Source organism: Drosophila albomicans, chromosome 2R (genome assembly GCF_009650485.2).
Source record: "Drosophila albomicans strain 15112-1751.03 chromosome 2R, ASM965048v2, whole genome shotgun sequence".
Classification (NCBI taxonomy): domain Eukaryota; kingdom Metazoa; phylum Arthropoda; class Insecta; order Diptera; family Drosophilidae; genus Drosophila; species Drosophila albomicans.
Genome location: NC_047631.2, coordinates 33,143,851 through 33,160,963, shown reverse-complemented (window position 1 = coordinate 33,160,963; position 17,113 = coordinate 33,143,851). Strand labels below are relative to the sequence as shown.

General features: G+C 42.4%; 3 protein-coding genes across 3 annotated transcripts; 2 read left to right on the top strand and 1 right to left on the bottom strand.

The window, feature by feature from the left end:
* Positions 1-2: 2 nt before the first annotated feature.
* On the bottom strand, positions 3-1,139 carry LOC117575821 (pre-mRNA-splicing factor 18). Its single transcript, XM_034260224.2, has one exon. It carries the CDS (start codon positions 1,052-1,054, stop codon positions 38-40), a length of 1,017 nt encoding a protein of 338 aa, XP_034116115.1. The 5' UTR covers positions 1,055-1,139; the 3' UTR covers positions 3-37.
* Positions 1,140-1,366: 227 nt separating this feature from the next.
* LOC117575822 (coiled-coil domain-containing protein 124) lies at positions 1,367-2,359 on the top strand. The gene is made up of 2 exons (XM_034260226.2): positions 1,367-1,929; positions 1,989-2,359. The coding sequence occupies exons 1-2, from the start codon at positions 1,472-1,474 to the stop codon at positions 2,170-2,172; spliced, it is 642 nt and encodes a 213-aa protein (XP_034116117.1). The 5' UTR covers positions 1,367-1,471; the 3' UTR covers positions 2,173-2,359.
* Positions 2,360-12,208: 9,849 nt separating this feature from the next.
* LOC117574465 (nuclear receptor coactivator 6) lies at positions 12,209-17,101 on the top strand. Its single transcript, XM_034258301.2, has 2 exons — positions 12,209-14,598; positions 14,661-17,101. Exons 1-2 carry the CDS (start codon positions 12,235-12,237, stop codon positions 16,749-16,751), a joined length of 4,455 nt encoding a protein of 1,484 aa, XP_034114192.1. The 5' UTR covers positions 12,209-12,234; the 3' UTR covers positions 16,752-17,101.
* Positions 17,102-17,113: the final 12 nt, after the last annotated feature.

Here is a 17,113-nt window from a genome sequence, read left to right as displayed (position 1 = left end):
TAAACTTAGTTTAATTTATGGATAACATATACTATATTTATTCGCGATCCTTTTTGCTGACATACTCCACACACTTTGAAGGATCAGTGGGAAAGTATTCCTGGCACTTGGTCATCAAGCGCTTCAGTCCCTGAATATATTTGCGTTGCGTTTCATCGTTCATCACGTGAGCCACGTTCTTAGAGAAGATCTTCTCTCGACCTGTTCTCGCATGGATACCCACCATGGTGACACCAATGGGCCAGGGAGCGTTACCAATAGCCATCTCTAGATAAGCATCACTAGCAGAGATGTAATTACGATTCAGCAGATGCTTGCAGATGTCCCGCAAGCTGTCCAGAATGTCCTCGGGAAGCGTGTGATGCTTCAGCTTACGGAACAGCGGCTTCACATACTCCTTGGTCTGCGTGTAGATGACGCGAGTCATTTTCACCTTGGTGGACATCTTTTCGTGCTTAGTGTAGTTGGCAATTTGATCGTTCCATAGCTTTAGCAGAAACGTGAGCAGTGTTATGATTACATCCATGTCGTAGTCTTTGTTGCGTCCCATTTTCTGGGCCATTGTCTGAATGCTCTCCCACGAAATTGTTTCATCCAGTTCAGCGAAGTCGGACTTCTTGTCTTCTTTGGCTGTGGGCGTATTGGCGAACATTTCCTGCAAATAGGCGGCATCTACCTGTTCCATGGCTTCCTGGAAATCGTTGCGGAAGCCACGGTTCGCCTCCGGCTGCGAAATCTCGCATATGCGCAGCCTGTCGAAAGCTTCCAGCTCCGTTTCACCAAACAAAAGCACTGGCTCGCCGCGTTCTCGCAATCTTCTTATGACTTCGGCGCGGGGCAAAATATTCTGGCCATCGGCCACAAAACTGTAGGCGCCTTCTGCTCGCGGTGCCTCAACAGATTCCTGCTTCTTGTAGCCCACTTTCTGCAGCACTTCCTCTGTGTCCTTGGCATTGAGTTCGCCGCGACGAAAATACTTTTTTTTGTCGTCCACCAACTGCTTCTGCTCCAGCAATTTGCGTTTACGCGCAATTTCTGCTTTTAATACGTCCATTTTGTGTTTATTTACACATGTGAAATTAAAAACGTAAACAATGCACGCAGAGACAACAGTGTGACCACACGTTTTCCATATTAACTATTTGTTGGAGTCACACTGGTACAATATACTAAAAGTGGCAGTGACACCCTGGTTAGAAAACTGTTTTGGTATTAAAATACCAAGAATTGTTTTTTAATTTTTTAAAAGTTGTTACTTTGACTGCATATTTTAAATATTTGAAATAAATAATAATGCAATCTACTAATCAATCGAGTGTATCAATTGTAGTAATTGTATCAGATTTATTTTGAAATCGAGCTGCGGCCACACTCTGTCTGGAACATATGTTTGTCAAAATTCTGCCATCCATCGTCAGGAAGAAGAAGAATCGTACTTTTGGCAAACACAACAGCAAACAGTGAATTCGCAATGCCAAAGAAAATGGGAATTAATTCCAAGGCCGCCGAGGCACGCGACCGCAAGGATGCGACCAAGAAGGCAATACAGGAGCGCAATGCACGTGAGGCAGAAGATCGCCTGTGGCAGGACGATGACAAGAACTTGGCCAAGAAGCAGCAGCGACGCGAAGAAGAAGAGCGCAAAAAAGCTGAAGCAGCGCGTCGCAAAGCAGAATCGAAAGCGCTGCTCGACCAGGAGACCAACTCCATTAATACGCAGCGTAAGCAGCCACTGGCGAAGATCAATCGACAGCAGATTCTTGAGGAGATGGAGAAGAAACAGCGGGTGATGGATGCCATCAACGAGGCCAACAAACCGCCGCCAACTCGAGTAGTTGTGCAGCACACGACGCTGGAGGAGAACTTGAATCGCTCGCTGGCCGACACTGATGTGGCCACCAATGTGGACGAGGCGCTGGCCGTGCTCAGGTGAGTGCCAAGAGTAGAATATCATATAGATTGTATGAATAATGTGAATGTGTTTTTAGTGTCAACGATGATGATGATAAGCATCCCGAGAAACGCATGCGAGCTGCATACAAAACCTTTGAATCCAATAATCTGCCTCGTATCAAGGCCGAAAATCCTTCGCTGCGTATGTCCCAGTGGAAGCAAATGCTCATGAAGGAGTGGAACAAGTCACCCGACAATCCCTTCAACCAGGCACGCTAAATTCCCTCCATAAACAACTTGTGAATTTATCAGGCATCGAGTGGACGATGTGGGAAGTCCCCCAATAGAAACTGCAGAGCAGTCCTTTGAGATTCCTGCTCGATGCAGATGCAAAATAATTATACTTTACGATTAGAATTCTCCTTTAAGGCGTGCGCAATAAATTTGCCGACTTTTATTTATTTAAGATGATCGTATAAAGCGTATTGTTAATGCATCAATTGTTGCTCATTGTGTATGTAGAAATTGTTGGCTTAAAGACTTACGTGCCATTTATATATTTTGCCAATTTAACAAAGCAGTTACCAACCAATTCGTTATGCAATTGAGCAAACGAAAGCTGAAATCTGCAATCTGAAACCACCTTCATGGTACTTGGCCACCACATCTTCGATGTAATTGTCGACTCTTTTTCTTTCCCCCGAAATTCAAAAAATAGCCAATGCTTGCCTTTTTTTTTGGCCTGATCTAGTTCCGGTTGCTTTGCTCGCCTTGCGTGGGCTTTGTAATCAAATGTGATTGTATTTTATTTTGATTGTCTGCTCGTTAAATATTTTGATTGTGCTGCTTCCGCTTTCACTGTCTAAACTGAGCTGATAAAAATCATTCAACTCCCAAGTAAAAATAATTATGTATAAATAACAATATGTAATGTTCAGTGAGAACAATGTTTGGCTTTAAGATATCCCGAAAAATGAGAACTGATCAATTCATAATTTATTCAAATCTTAACGTGCCATTCTTTTCACTTTGACACCCAATAAATTCCAAATCATAACCGTTGCTTATGTTCCACATGTGGAACACATCTTGGCTTAACATTAACAGCAAGAGTCAGTTAACAGTGCTGACTCTTAACAGCGCAGACGCAGCTGGCGTCCAAGTCATCCAGCTACCCGCAGTGCTGCTAGGAATTCAAGGTAAAAAAGCCATAGCTAGAAAAAGGCTCAAAATTTAGTTGTCACTATCTATTATCAAATCGAATATGTTTTCCATAAAATGTAAATACGAGAGCAATTAGTTCCAACTAGAATTCCCCTTTTACATAAGAAAGAAAGAGATAAAGCCACACTGTTTTTAAGTGTCTGCCGTTGTTGAACAACATCTGACGGGAAAAAGCTTATTGGACAACACTGGCCAAGCAGTTCGCCGTTGACTGTGCTTTCTTTTTAATAAAAAATTTCTTCAGACGCATCGCCGCTTCATTCTTCATTCAGTGCGAGACCGTTAACAGTAGCAGACGCGTCGTCGCAGAAAACAGCCAAGAGTGCAAAGTGTGTGTGGAAGTTTGAAAATACGAAAGACGTGCAAGAGAAATGTAAAACGCTAAAAACCAATAGAAGAAATACAATATTGGAATTTATTGTTGTTAACTGTATAAGTGTTGAAGAGTTGAGTTGAGTGTGTCGAGTTCAACTAAAAAAAGAAAAAGAAAAGTGCCTGGCAAACGAACGAACGGAGCGAGTGAGAGAGACGTGGAAGGAAAATAAATTTGATTTTGTACGCCGTCGCCATCGGAAATCGCAAAAACGAACGGTAATTGTGCCCTCTCGCTGTGTGCGCACTTTTTTCTTGTGCGCCGAATTAATCAATTAAACTGATCGCTCGCATCGGTCAATCATCAAAACATAAACGTGCGCAAAGGAGACGAAACTATAAATAGAGGCAAATTTATTTGGATATGTAACAATTAGAGAAACTAACAGTTTGGCAAATTGGAAATGCCTGTAATTTCCAATTGGTATTCCATAAAGCACCACGCATAACGGCACGTAGTGTTGGAATTGTGTGAGTGCAAGGAGAGCGACAGATGACGTAGTGTGGCCATGTATGCAAATGGAGCTTTGCCCTTAAAGGATGCGTTTGGCATATTTTCAATATATGTATATATGTATTCCTCGTATATTTTGATCATTCCAAGGCAAAGGGTATTTGCTAGTCTTTTTATTCCGCTTGCATGATGTTTATTTGTTTTATTTGTCAAGCTTGTCGTCGCTTTTTGTTGTTGATTACGTTGATTGCAACCTTTTTGCTTGCTTTGTTGACACATATTTGAAGAACTTTTTTTTTTATCTTTGATTGTATTCGTTTCATTTACACACATTAGTTAACTTTTTGCTTAAACTTACGCGATTGACCCAGATTTACAGGTGCTCCAGTTGCACATAGACGTGATCTTAATGAATCTGAAAGAGATTTATTTTTATTTTTTTCTTAAATCTCATATTGGAGTTGAAGAAAGCCGCTGCTCGCGTGTTTCGTTTATGTTTAATTATTTAATACTTGCTAAGGGGCAGTCTATAGTCTGAAGCAGTAGTCTGTGGCACGCCACAAAGATGTTGCATATGACTGTTGTATAATTGATTAGCAGACGAAGCAAATGAAGTAATGCGCCTGCGGTAAATTCAGGCCGCCCAATCGAGGGCAATTTTAATACTTAAGCCAAACTGTTAAGCGACCCATTTTATTCTCCATGCCACGCATGGACGCACTCAAATCAATTGCAATCGCGACTGCGACTGCGATTCTATGGCACAAGTTGAGCTGCTTCTGCTTCAGCTTCTGCGCCAAAAAGTCAAGTGACCATAAAAAAGCAGCACATGCCGCAAGTGGCAAGCAGCAAGCTGCAACTTGGCGAGTGGCATGCGGCAAGCTTGTTGGCCTAGCTGCATTCTTTTTTTTTTTTTTTTTTTTTGGGTGGTATCATGAATGATTCATCTCACTTTTCCAGAGCAGTCGAAATTTGAGGAATTTTGCCAGTTGTTGAACAGCTGAAATTAATTTAATATGAAGTGGAGTGAACTCAAAATTTAAACAGATTTGAGCAACTATTCATGAGTATTTCTGGAAATATTCAAATATGTTCGAAAGCAGAGATGAATACACATTAAGAAACAACTACTAATAGACTATGATTTTGTTAGTATTGTGAATTAGTCATCTCATTTCTCCTAGTTCATCGAAAACAGTCGAAATTTGTGGAACTTTTCAAGAAATTATGGATTCACTTTTCTTTCAATATAAAGTGCAGGGAAATTAAATTCAAATTCATCTCACTTTTCCAGCCTCATGGAGAGCAGTCGAAATTTGGGGAATTTAATATGAAATGGAGTGAACTCAAAATTGAAACAGATTTTAGGTATTTCTGGAAATATTTAAATATGTTCGAAAGCAGAGATGAGTACACTTTAATGTGTGAAGAAACAACTAGTAATAGACTATGATTTTGTTAGTGTTGTGAATTAGTCATCTCACTTCTCCTAGTTTATCGAAAACAGTCGAAATTTGTGGAACTTTTCAAGAAATTGATTCACTTTTCTTTCAATATAAAGTGCAGGGAACTGAAGTTCAAATTTCATAATTTCTGGATCTTTACAAACATATTAAACATACTCAGACACTTGAATACTCCAACAGTTGAAACAACTGTAAATTCATTCACTTTTGAGAAAAACAAGTTGTAGCTTTTTTGTTGTCCAATTTGTTTCGAGTGAATTCACTTTAATTAGCCGTGACATGAACCATATTATATCCTTGCCACCTGTGAGTGGCACCTCAGTGTCAGTGTCAGTCTCTGCGGCATGCCGCACACAGCCACAGACACAAACACACACACACACAGATAGCACTTTCATTTTTTATTTGCGCGTGTCGTGTACGTGTAATTTTGTTTACAACGAAATGTGAACAGCCAAACAGAAACAGTCATTAGCCATTTGTCGAGTGGCGCTTTTTTATTTAACTTAAAGACTTTTATTTCGTTTCATTTCGTTTCGTTGGGAAGACGATTGACCATCATTATACTAAGTACTGCACAATTTCTGTTTCGCCAACTAATTATGAGCAGCGACATGAACTTTTCCTTAGACAACAAACAACGACAATCGCTATAACCGTTATATAGTATAGCATAGTAGTAGTAACAATTTCACCATTTCTTTAGTACGAAATTAAACTAAAAATTTGAAGCACGCACTCGAAGTGTTTGCCGGATTTAGTTAATGGGGTTATGCATTACTGAATGTAAATGAATTTTCATTTGGTGTCGGAATTGGAATTGGAATCGGAATTATAGTGACCGTTACTTTCTTTGATCTAAATGAAAACCGAAAATGATTTTCATACAGCTGTTTTGCTGTTGGGTCAAATTGTGATTCACATTTGCTTTCCCAACAACTGCTTGCAAAATGCTAAAACTTGCCTTTGAGGCAACCGCAACATCGCAACCATCGACCACAAGCCAGCCATAAAGATCATCCTCATGTACAGACATTTGTCCGACTGTCTTTATGCAAATATATGAATGGCCACATTCGAGGCCAAAACCAAAGTCGCAGCCGCAGTCGAAGCTCAAGCCGATTACGCACCTTAAAAAGTGAAATTTTGGCATTGTTTTCGTTGCTGTTTCATTTGGCTTTCTGTTTACAAGATTTGATCTTTTTTCTCTTGTTGTTTCTTCTCAATAATAATAATACATGCAAATTCCATAACTGATGCTTAAGTAGCAGAACATAATTGGCGCAAGCCAAGATCGAGGGAGAGAAACGAAATCAAATAGAGATTTGAAGTTGAGCAAAGTGTGAGTTTACAGCGTGGGTGAGTGGCTCTTGTTTAGAAGCACTCAAAACACTTTCTCACAAATGAGTAAGATGGTATTCCATATAAAATGGAAACAAGGAAAGTGATTTATGATTATTTATAAAGCATTGGGTAATGCCTTAAATGGAGCGATTAGTCACAAAACTAACAGAAAGAAATGCAAATATTTAAGGTTATTTATTTTATTTCATTTGGTGGGAATTTTGCTTGAATTCAACTATTAAATTCAACTATTTTATGGAAATTTAAAAGAGAGTAAAGACAAAAATTATATTAAATATTATTCAATCTATACATGAAAATAGTGAATATTGTGAATTGAATTTTATGTACATTTATTTGTGAACGAATTTATTTATTTAAAATAGAGTAAAGACAAAAATTAAACTAGATAATATTCATTTTTGACATATGCACAAATAGTTGCTGTTATGTATTTTATTTCATTTGGTGGGAATTTTGGTTTAATTGTGAGTTTGCTAGTGAATTTATTTACTTTGAATAGAGTAAAGACAAAAATTATATTAAATATTCAATTTAGAAATGCAAATAATTGCTGTAATTTATTTTATATCATGGTATGGACTTTTAGCTTAAATTCTGACTTGAATTTGATGTCAAATACTTTGTTAGTGAATTTATTTATATAAAGTAGAGTAAAGACAAAATCTAAATAAAATGAAATTCAATTTATTTATTTAACATTGAGTAAAGACAAAAATGAAATGAAATGATAATTAATTTATTATTGAGTAAAGGCAAGAAGAAGTGAAATTCTATTACACTTCTTTATATAAAAATAGAGTGAAAAATGCTAAGCTTGACAATTCTCTACAAAGTAAAAGTCAGACAGTTTAGTTTAATCACTCATTTGAAGCATAATTGATGCGTTGCTCAAGCATTATGCTTTCTATACTCGCAACTTTAATCAGTCATGCTCTAATCTTCCGCTTCCCCAAATAAGTTATCGCATTCAAATGCTGACTGAAATGTTGAAAAAAAAGTGTAGGATAAAATGTTGTGACAATTCGTTAGCCGGTTTTCATAGTTTCAGCGATTGCGACGCCAGTTGTAAGTAGTTGTCCACATCCACATTCCATTCAAGAAGAAGGCGATGAAAAGCATCTGAGCCTGGCATAAAGCCAAGAGACTGTTTGTTCATTGAGCACTCGGCGCCGTACTTGTTGTTGCCCGTTAACCAGGTCAGCTTTGAAATTTGAATTTAGTTTATAGAGTAGAGTCGGCTAGCTGGGCTTCTGACCTGAGCTCATGTTGAATCCAAATAAAGCGAGATTAGATGCCAACAGAAGCGCGGCACATCAGCTGTAGATCTTACGAAAAACAAAACTAATTTCACTGATTTTCATTACAGTTTCTGTTTTATTTCTGTTTTTAGTTTTTTTTTTTTCGTTACTTACCATTCTGGTTTCGCCACTTTGCTGGCGATGCGGCTACTTTGTGTGGTTGCCTGCTGCTGTTGTTGTTGTAGTTGTTGTGTGTTTTGTGGTTAAAGTTGAGCATAAAGTCGTTAAACCATAAATATTTCTCTCTTTGAACTGCCTCCTCAGCATGTGTGTGTGTGCGTCGCTGCCTCTGTCGCAGTCGCAGTCGACGTCGCCGTCAGAAGTTGAGCGAGAAATTTTTGGCTGTCAAAAGTGAAAGTTGTGCAGCTGCAGCCAATGCCGTTGAAAGAAATGTAGAAAAGTGGTAGCCGAGAGTCGAGTTGAGCTGCCCCGCCTGATGAATCAGCTTACTGGCGACAGTTTAAAGTTGAGAGGCGCCTCTCCCTCTCCCTCTCTTTGCCTCTTGGCTACTTTTCAGATTTAAAACTGACTCAACAATCATTAACAATAAAGCCAACAAATTTTCGTTATTACGTTTTGGCTTTCAAGTTTCGTAGACTCGAATGAAGACTTTGTGCCAAGTCATGATAATTGCAGCGCATTACAAATCGGAAAATCTTGATTCTGTTGCTGTTAATTGTGCTTGGTGTCAAAAGGAAAGTTTTAATTACTCTACTCAAGTCGGGTCTGTGTCTCCCCCCAGAGCGATATTATGCAATAATGTGAAATTGTAGCAAAAGTTTTCATTTCATTTAAATGCGCAGAGACAACATAATAATCTCTGTAGTTCGATATCGTCGATCGTCAATCGTCGAGAGTCCCAGCTAGAAGTGGGTCAATGCTTGGCCACAGTTCGTTAAACTTTTGGCCACATGCTTCTGCGTACCGAACGAAGCGCGTCCATAACTCTCCGAAAATATTTAAATTTAATTAAATTAGCACTTTCTACACACGTCTTCTTCCATAACTGGACAAACAGACAGACAGAGAGACAGACGAAGTGACACTATCGATGGCTTATATTGAATAATAATTTTTAACAATTAGCACAGCGACCCAAATGCTTAAATTAAGCAGCGCAGTTGTACTTTGATATTAATGTAAAGTTTGTGTCTTGAGTCTTTCGTTTGCTTGACAACTTGATCTGCCTATATACGATATCAGATGGAATGTAGTTGGGCTCAAGTTTGTGTCTTAAGTCTTTCGTTTTGTTGCCTATAAAACGCAAAATGTGCTGCGCTATTGACAGATTGCAAACACACACACACTCTAACACAATGTTGTCGATGTAGGAAGCAAATGATAAGGAATGTGTTCGTGGCATACTTCTCTCTGTACTTCTGCAACAAGTTTGTGCCTTAAGTCTTTCGTTTGCCACTAGCAGAAAACTGTTTATTCCTATTGTGGGTGTAAAATGCCATTGCGGAGGCTATAAAGACGGAGTGTTTAAATGGTATTTCCACATTGAAAGCTGCAACAATTGTGCTGCAACAATTGTACTGCAAGTTTGTGCCTTAAGTCTTTTGTTTTACACCCTACAGCTGTGAAAATGCAGAAATCTACTCGTGTTGACTGTGTGTTGTGTGCTGTGCTGAGTGGTGTTGATGCTATTGACAGGTTTTTCGTGTTTGTGTATAAAATAAAAACGGTTCTTTGCATACCCTGTAGTTACGCAATGGGGTAGATGGGTGATTAAAGATAGTATAAAATTTTAGAAGCAATCTTGAAACTGGTATATTTTGTACTCTGTGGTATGTCGATATATTTTGGTATATTTTGGACACTATGGTATATTTTCAATATAGCAGTATATCGATATACCAAAATATAACTTTCGGTATATTTAAGTATTTTTGGTATATTTTATATAAAATGAGTTGCGAGTATATTTTTGATATAAAAGTACATATATCTATATACCAAATATTTATAGTATTTATAGTATTTTTTTGTATGCCTATATATTTTAGTATATTTTGGACCCTGTGGTATATTTTGAATATATCATTATATAGATATACCAAATATAGATTTCTGTATATTTCAGTATTTTTGGTATATTTTATTTAAAATTGGTTGTGAGTATATTTTAGATATAACAGTATATCTATATACCAAAAAAGACGTTCGGCATATTTTAGTATTTTTTTGGTATATTTTTTCAAATAGAATATCGGGTGTCTCACAGTGGTTTCACATTTGTTTCATTTTATTTAGACATTCTCTTTCAAAACTATAGTTATTTATACATGTGATACAGGGTATATTTTTGATGTGTCATCTTCGCTTTTATTAGTATTATTTAGCATACTGATAAAAAAACGAAGCCAAAGTCAAGGCGTTGTCGACAGCATCATCATTGATGCTTGTGCGTAGTGGCGCGCATTACAAAGTTAAACAAGTTTCCTAAATTATGACCCATTTACCCAGATAACCAGCGCAAAGTTGTTGTTGTTGTTGTTGTTGGCATCTGTCAATTTTGTGAGTTATTCGCAATGCAAATATGTATAGCTGTGGCATGTGGCTAGATGCTTCCCTCTTCTTGTTGTTGTGGTTGTTGTGGCTGCATTTCTGATTTCGATTAAAGTAACGAGTCGAGAAGAAAAGAAAAGGAAAAAGCAAAAACCCAATTACGAGTATGCCAAGAGCGAAACGGTCTTTAAGAATAATTGATAATTCGTTTGACAATTAAAATGAAAGTTGATTGGTACCTCCAGCAACAACAACAACAACAGCACTTGCACTCACTTGAAAGCAAAATGCGATGCGATGCGATCCGAAGACAGCAATAAAACTCGTCGTCGTCTTAATGGCCATGCAGAGTCATGTGGCATTGCTTGTGGCATTGCCAATTGTTTTGCCACAATTGTGTTGTCTTTTATGCTTTATTGTTGTTATAGCTTTTGAGAGCAGATTTCGATTAATTGCCGCAGCATTAACTGCAACACAATAACTACGCTCATTTGATTGATAACTGCTGATAAGACCCTAAAACTAGAGCAAACTTTTATTGCATTACAGTGAGTAAGAAAGTATTGTTCCAGTATTTGCCTTTACTATCAGCTGACTTAAATTTCAACGAGTACAGGGTATAAATTAGCCAAGTCTAAACTTAGCGCACAGCATTTGGTAAATTTTCACTTTTCCTTTTATTTGCTTGCTGTTTGGTGTTTTTCTCCTCGCTTCATTTGAAAAGCAAAGCATGCCAATCGTCGTCAATCGTGAATCGTGTATCGGCGCATCGGCAACCAGCAACCAGCAACCTGCAACCTGCGTAAGTGCCAGCACCAAATGTGGCGAGATCTAGTTGCAGTTGCCGAGTTGCTCAGTTGCTAAGTTGCAAGTCAACACAACAAAAGTCTCAATGCCAAGTCGCAAGTTGTAATCGCAACGGCAACAACAGCAGCAAAAAAAGAGGCGTCAACTCGCAACAAATCCAAACAAAACAAACAGCAAAGTCAACAACGACATTGCAGCGAGAGTTGACTGTTAGACAGTGCTGCACAAAAGTATGTGTGCAACAACGGGGATGCCACTGGGAATTGGCTAAGAATGAAGACCAGAAAAACGACCAGCAGGTGTCAGCAAACAGTTGTTAAAGCCAACACATAAAAGATAGAAGTGTATATGCAAAGAAGTCATATAGGTTGCTAGCAGATTTTGGTTATTAAGCAGTGCGGTATTATTAATCAATATTATTCCTAAAATATACCAAATAAATATCCAGCAAAAAAATGTTGAAATACCTTAAATTAACATACCACAAAAATACTTATTGATATTGATAATTGATATAGTCATACATTTAAAATATACCATAGAGTGCAGAATATACCAAAATATCAGCCAAAACAACTAATACCAGTAGTAAATAGCGGGTAGCGGGAATAAAAATAGAGTTGTGTCCTTTTGGCCTATAGACTTGAATATAAAAGTATTACCTTTTTTTGCAGATTCCAGTAGAGTGTTTACAGTTAAATTGAGTTATAATTAAATGAAGCATAAAATTATTGGTTATTAATAGCACAAAGATAACAATGAATTAACAAACTTATCGTACACTTTTCACTAATGAATTTCTCTCACCTTTACAGCTATTCGAAATCATCTGTAGTTCAACATGAGAGCAAGTTTCCCTTTCGCCGGGCTGCTCTTGCTGCTGGGCTTCTCTCTTGCCCTCGCAGCGCAGTCATTGGACGAGACAGCTTCAGCTTTGCTGCCGCTGGAGGCACGCAATGCGGATGTCTCGGGGGAGGATGATGTCATCTCCACCAGCTACGTGCTGCCCAATCAGATCTTCAACGATGGCAAACCTTACTACGCACGTCAAGATCCCATCTCTGGGCAACTGGACTTCACAGCCAAGAAACCGGCTGGGATTGAGCCCGAGGTGAATGAGGTGCTCAACTCCAAGGAGAAGATTGTGTTGAATGGCGGCTCGAGTCCCAACATACATGACTTTCTCAATCTGCCCGTGAAGTATTCCTCGTCAAAGTTTGTCTATCCCCTGGTCTCGAGTTCTTATGCGAATCTGAAGTATCAGGGCAGCAACAAGAACTACGTGACCAACAAGAAACCCACCTCGGTGGCAGCTCCCGTCACGGTGACTGCACCACCCAGATACAGCGGACACAACGACAACTATTTGCCCGTGACAACCACAAAGCTGACTGCGGTGACACCCACCGAGGCAGGTTACTTCAGCAGCAGCTCAACGAGAGCAACGACGCCACGGACAACGCCAAGCACCACGAGAAGCACCACAACAACAACTACGAGCACCACGCCAAGCACAACCACAATGCGTTACACGACAACCACGCGACGCACGGCGCCAACTGTAGCAGCCACAACTCCAGTGCCACCGACGCCACGTCAGCAGACGACGCGTAAGAAGTTTGTGCCGTTCAAGAAGACGAGTCCCAGCACCACAGCAGCCACCAGCACCACAACAACAACCACCACAATTCCCACAAAGTTGACTAAGCCAACGCTGAGCAGCAGCGATGTCAAGTTCACCACGCATCATCCGACGCCACAAGCTGCCATCTTCCCCACAGAACCTGCAACCACGACCAGGAGATACACCTCGAGCACGACGGCGCCTGTGGTGTTCACAGAGGAGTCCATTACCTCAACAACGCCAAGAATTGAAGGCAACAGAGTGCCTCAATTAGAACCCGCGGATGTCTATCACACACTGGGACAGAAGATTAACAAGCAGGAACTGGAACAAGAGCAGCAGCAACAGCAACAACAGCAGCAACATCAACAGCAGCAACACCAACATCAGCAACAACAGCAGCAGCAACATCTTCAGCAGCAGCAACAACAGCTTCATCAACAACAGCAGCAAGAGGAGCTTAATTTGCAGCCGCCTGCCAAGCCAGCGTTGACTCTGAGCGACATCTTCAACAGCTTGGCTGAGGAGGAAGTTGCCGTGGCCAACAACTATCAGCAGAACCAAGGCTTCGATGCCCAAGGCAATCTGATTGAGCCCATAGCGCCTTCACAGCCTTCTCCATTTGCCATGCAACCACAGTACCCACAACATTTGCAGCAGCAGCATCAACAGCAGCCACAGCAACCACATCAACCACAGACTCCTCAACAACCTCCTCAACGTGCCAATCCCAGCCAGCGCCCTGCTGAGCCGCAGCTCATCTCGGGCAGCCTGGAGAACTATGGCAACGAGTACGTCTCGTATCAAGTGCAGCAACCGAACATGAAGCAGTATCGTCCGATGCCCGGCCAGATCAACAACGTGGTCATCTCACCCGGTCAACAGTCCGCCTCCTTTGTCCTAGGCAGTCAGCAGCAGGTGGGACACGGCAATGTGGAGAAGGAACCACTGTTCAGCAAGGACGCAGCTGGCGTCCAATACGGACAGGTGATCAACGAGGACATTGCCAACATCAAGCGTCCGTTCCCCGCCAAGCCAACGCCCCCGAGCAGCCAGCAACAGATGCCCAGTGTGCAGTCGAACTCCAAGTTCCAGCAGACCACCGATGCCACAGTAGTGGGCGTGCCAAGTGGCAGCTACCCTGAGCCACCGCCAGAGGCGCCAACGCCTTACCAGCAGCTGCCTTTGATTGGCTCCAATTTACGAAAGAAGCAACCACCCAAAGTGCTGGACACCATTTCGGCATCCAACAATCAGCTCATCCAAAGCGCGGTGCCCGCTCCCAAGCCAGCAGCTGCTTCACCGCTACCACAGGACACCCAAGAGCTGCTGGTGTCCACCAACATTCGTTTCCCGGCCAACGACGAGGAGTCCATTGAGCAGTCGTCGCCTGGCGTGTTGCCTGGTCCACCCGCTGGTCCCAGCATCAATGGTCATGCGCAGCCCTTGAGTCTGCAGCAAATACAACATGCCAATCCTGTGGTCTTCCCCAAGCTCAACGAGGAACAGCAGGCGGGCAGCGCTAATGTGCAGATCCAACAGCACGAAGTGCTCAACATCAATCAGCACAAGCAGCAATTGGTAAAAGATCGTCGCAGAAACTCTTTCTTACACCCTAACTAAATTCCTTAATTTTCTTGCAGACATTCCCCGCTCCCGGACAGTCGCAGAGCAATCAGGAACCGTCGCCAGCACCCTCGCAGGACATGCAGCCACCGCCACCACGCTACGCACCTCAGCAGCAGCAACCTCAAGCTGCTCCCGGAAAGCGTCCCTTCTACAAGGAGTTCGATCGCAAGCAGCAACCCCCAACAGGAGGCGCACCAACTGGTCCGCGTCCTAATGTCAATCTGCCCAACATTCTGCCTCAATTCCGTCCGAATGCCAAGCTCTCCAATGGCCACAATCCCAATCTGAAGCAGGAACCAGGCAACATTCGTTTGAACTACAATCCCTCAACTCCGCCACAGTTTGCGCATCGTCGTCAGCCACTGCAGCAGCAACAGATGCAGAAGCGTTACCCCATGAATCGCATTTCCGAATACGGACCCACAAATCCCGCTCTCGACATCAACAGACGCGTCTACCGACTGCCTCCCAACGGCGTGCAGCGCATGGTGCCTCAAATGAGGGATCGTCTCTACGCTCGTCGTCCCAATCTGCCAGGTCTACCCAATGTGAACAGTGGCATCAACAACAACGTGCCCAGTGGACCACCTCGCGCTGTCGACGGTTATCCTGTGGAGCGTCATGCGCCCGCGCCTGTTGCCGAGGCCTACAAGCTAAACCCTGGAGATCTGGATGACTTCGAGGAGGAGGATCTAGTCATCAACGATCCACCTCAAGCGCCCAACAAGGAACGTCAAACACCGAGCGAGTCCAAGCTGGAGGCGGTTGTCACACTACAAATGCTGCAGTCGCAGAAGAAACCCGTCAACGGCGACGACACCGGAGCAGGCGAGATTCAAGTGACAGCCGACAATGATCCACAAGAAGCGCTGGCCGGCAGCATCTACGGCGAGGAAACGATTCCCAGCGAAGCTATCAGAGATCCCTCTGCACCCGCTGTCGAGTACCAAAACACTCCCTTCTCCGTGATACGCGATCAACCCCAGGAACCCATTCTGAAGAACAAGAAACCACAATCGCTGCAACAGCAGACGAAAGTGCAGCAGCAGCAGCTGCCCAAGCAAAAGTTCCCCTACGCCATCGAGAAGCCAGATCCCTCCTACTCCGAGCTGCATCCCGCTCAGGCGGCAGCTCCTCAAGTGCCTGGCGTACTGATTGCACCTCGCATCATCAACAGCGCTTTCAGCAGCGGCACAGAGGCGCCCATTGCCATCGCCTACACGCCAACCGAACCCAATGTGGCTGCCTATCGTCGTCCGCAGGAAACTCATCCTGCTGCTGAGACGCAAACGGAGCAAGTGCTGAGCAACGACTTTGATTTGCGCGGTCACAACTACGAGAAGAACTTCATGGCGCCGTTCTATCCGAGTGCCAGTCTGGGCGGAGCTCCTAACTTGGGCAGCCCCACGCCCAGCAACTGGAAGATTGTTGGTGGCTCGGCGGGTGCGGCAGATCCCTCAATCTACGAGAAGAACAGCATCAATCGCGCCGATGTGGATCAGTCGCCAGAAGAGAAGAAGGAGGTGCAGGAAGCCAGCAATTCCACGGACTTTACAACGGAAAAGCACTTTGAATTGGACAGCTTCCAGCCGCAGCTGCAGGGCGGTTTCAAGCCCATCTATCCACCAGACTATTTGGCAAACAAAGACGAGTCCAACGATCAGAGCGATGAGCAAAAGAAGCCCTTGGCTTTAGCTCTCACAGCTTCACAACAGCCGCAGACAGCGCAGATCTTAAGCACGGGAGTCATTACTTCATCTAGCTCCAGTTCGAGTTCGAGTTCAAGTTCGGTACAACCAACAACCGTTGACAACAGTCGCACTTCATCCTCCACCACAAGCACAACAAATGTGCCGCAGACCACCAAATTGGCCAGCACAACAACGACGACGACGACGTCAAGCACATCGAAGGCACCGAGCAGCGCTCCAACCAAGAAGTCCAGCTTTGAAACGAGCCTGGCAGCGTTGCTCTTCGGTGAAGATGACGACTACGAGGATGGCGCAAGGAAAGCTGAAGCAGTAAAGACAGTCACAAAGGAGCAGCGAGCTCCGTCGGGGCCAAGGAACGTGGCCAGAATGGGACCGCGTAGTATGCGCAGCTAAGCGAATTTTACTCGTATTATGCTTAGTCGAATTTTAGTTTGTACTTTATCGTATCGTATTGTATTTATTGCAAATTTTCACACACACACACAGAGCTTTTTTACTTACTGACAGTAACTTAAGTCACGCTAGATGCTAGCCAACAATGAATGGACTTTTACCAACAATTCACGACTTTTGCGAGTCCAATTTGAAATACACACATCTGATACACATTTGATTTCTTATTGGACTCCCGAATCGTCGTTTGTGTATTCAAAACTACGTACAAACCTCTTAAATACATATGACATACATAATAATGCATCGTATGTACTATGCCCACAGTAAACATTAATATTATTTATTTATTTATTTATTTA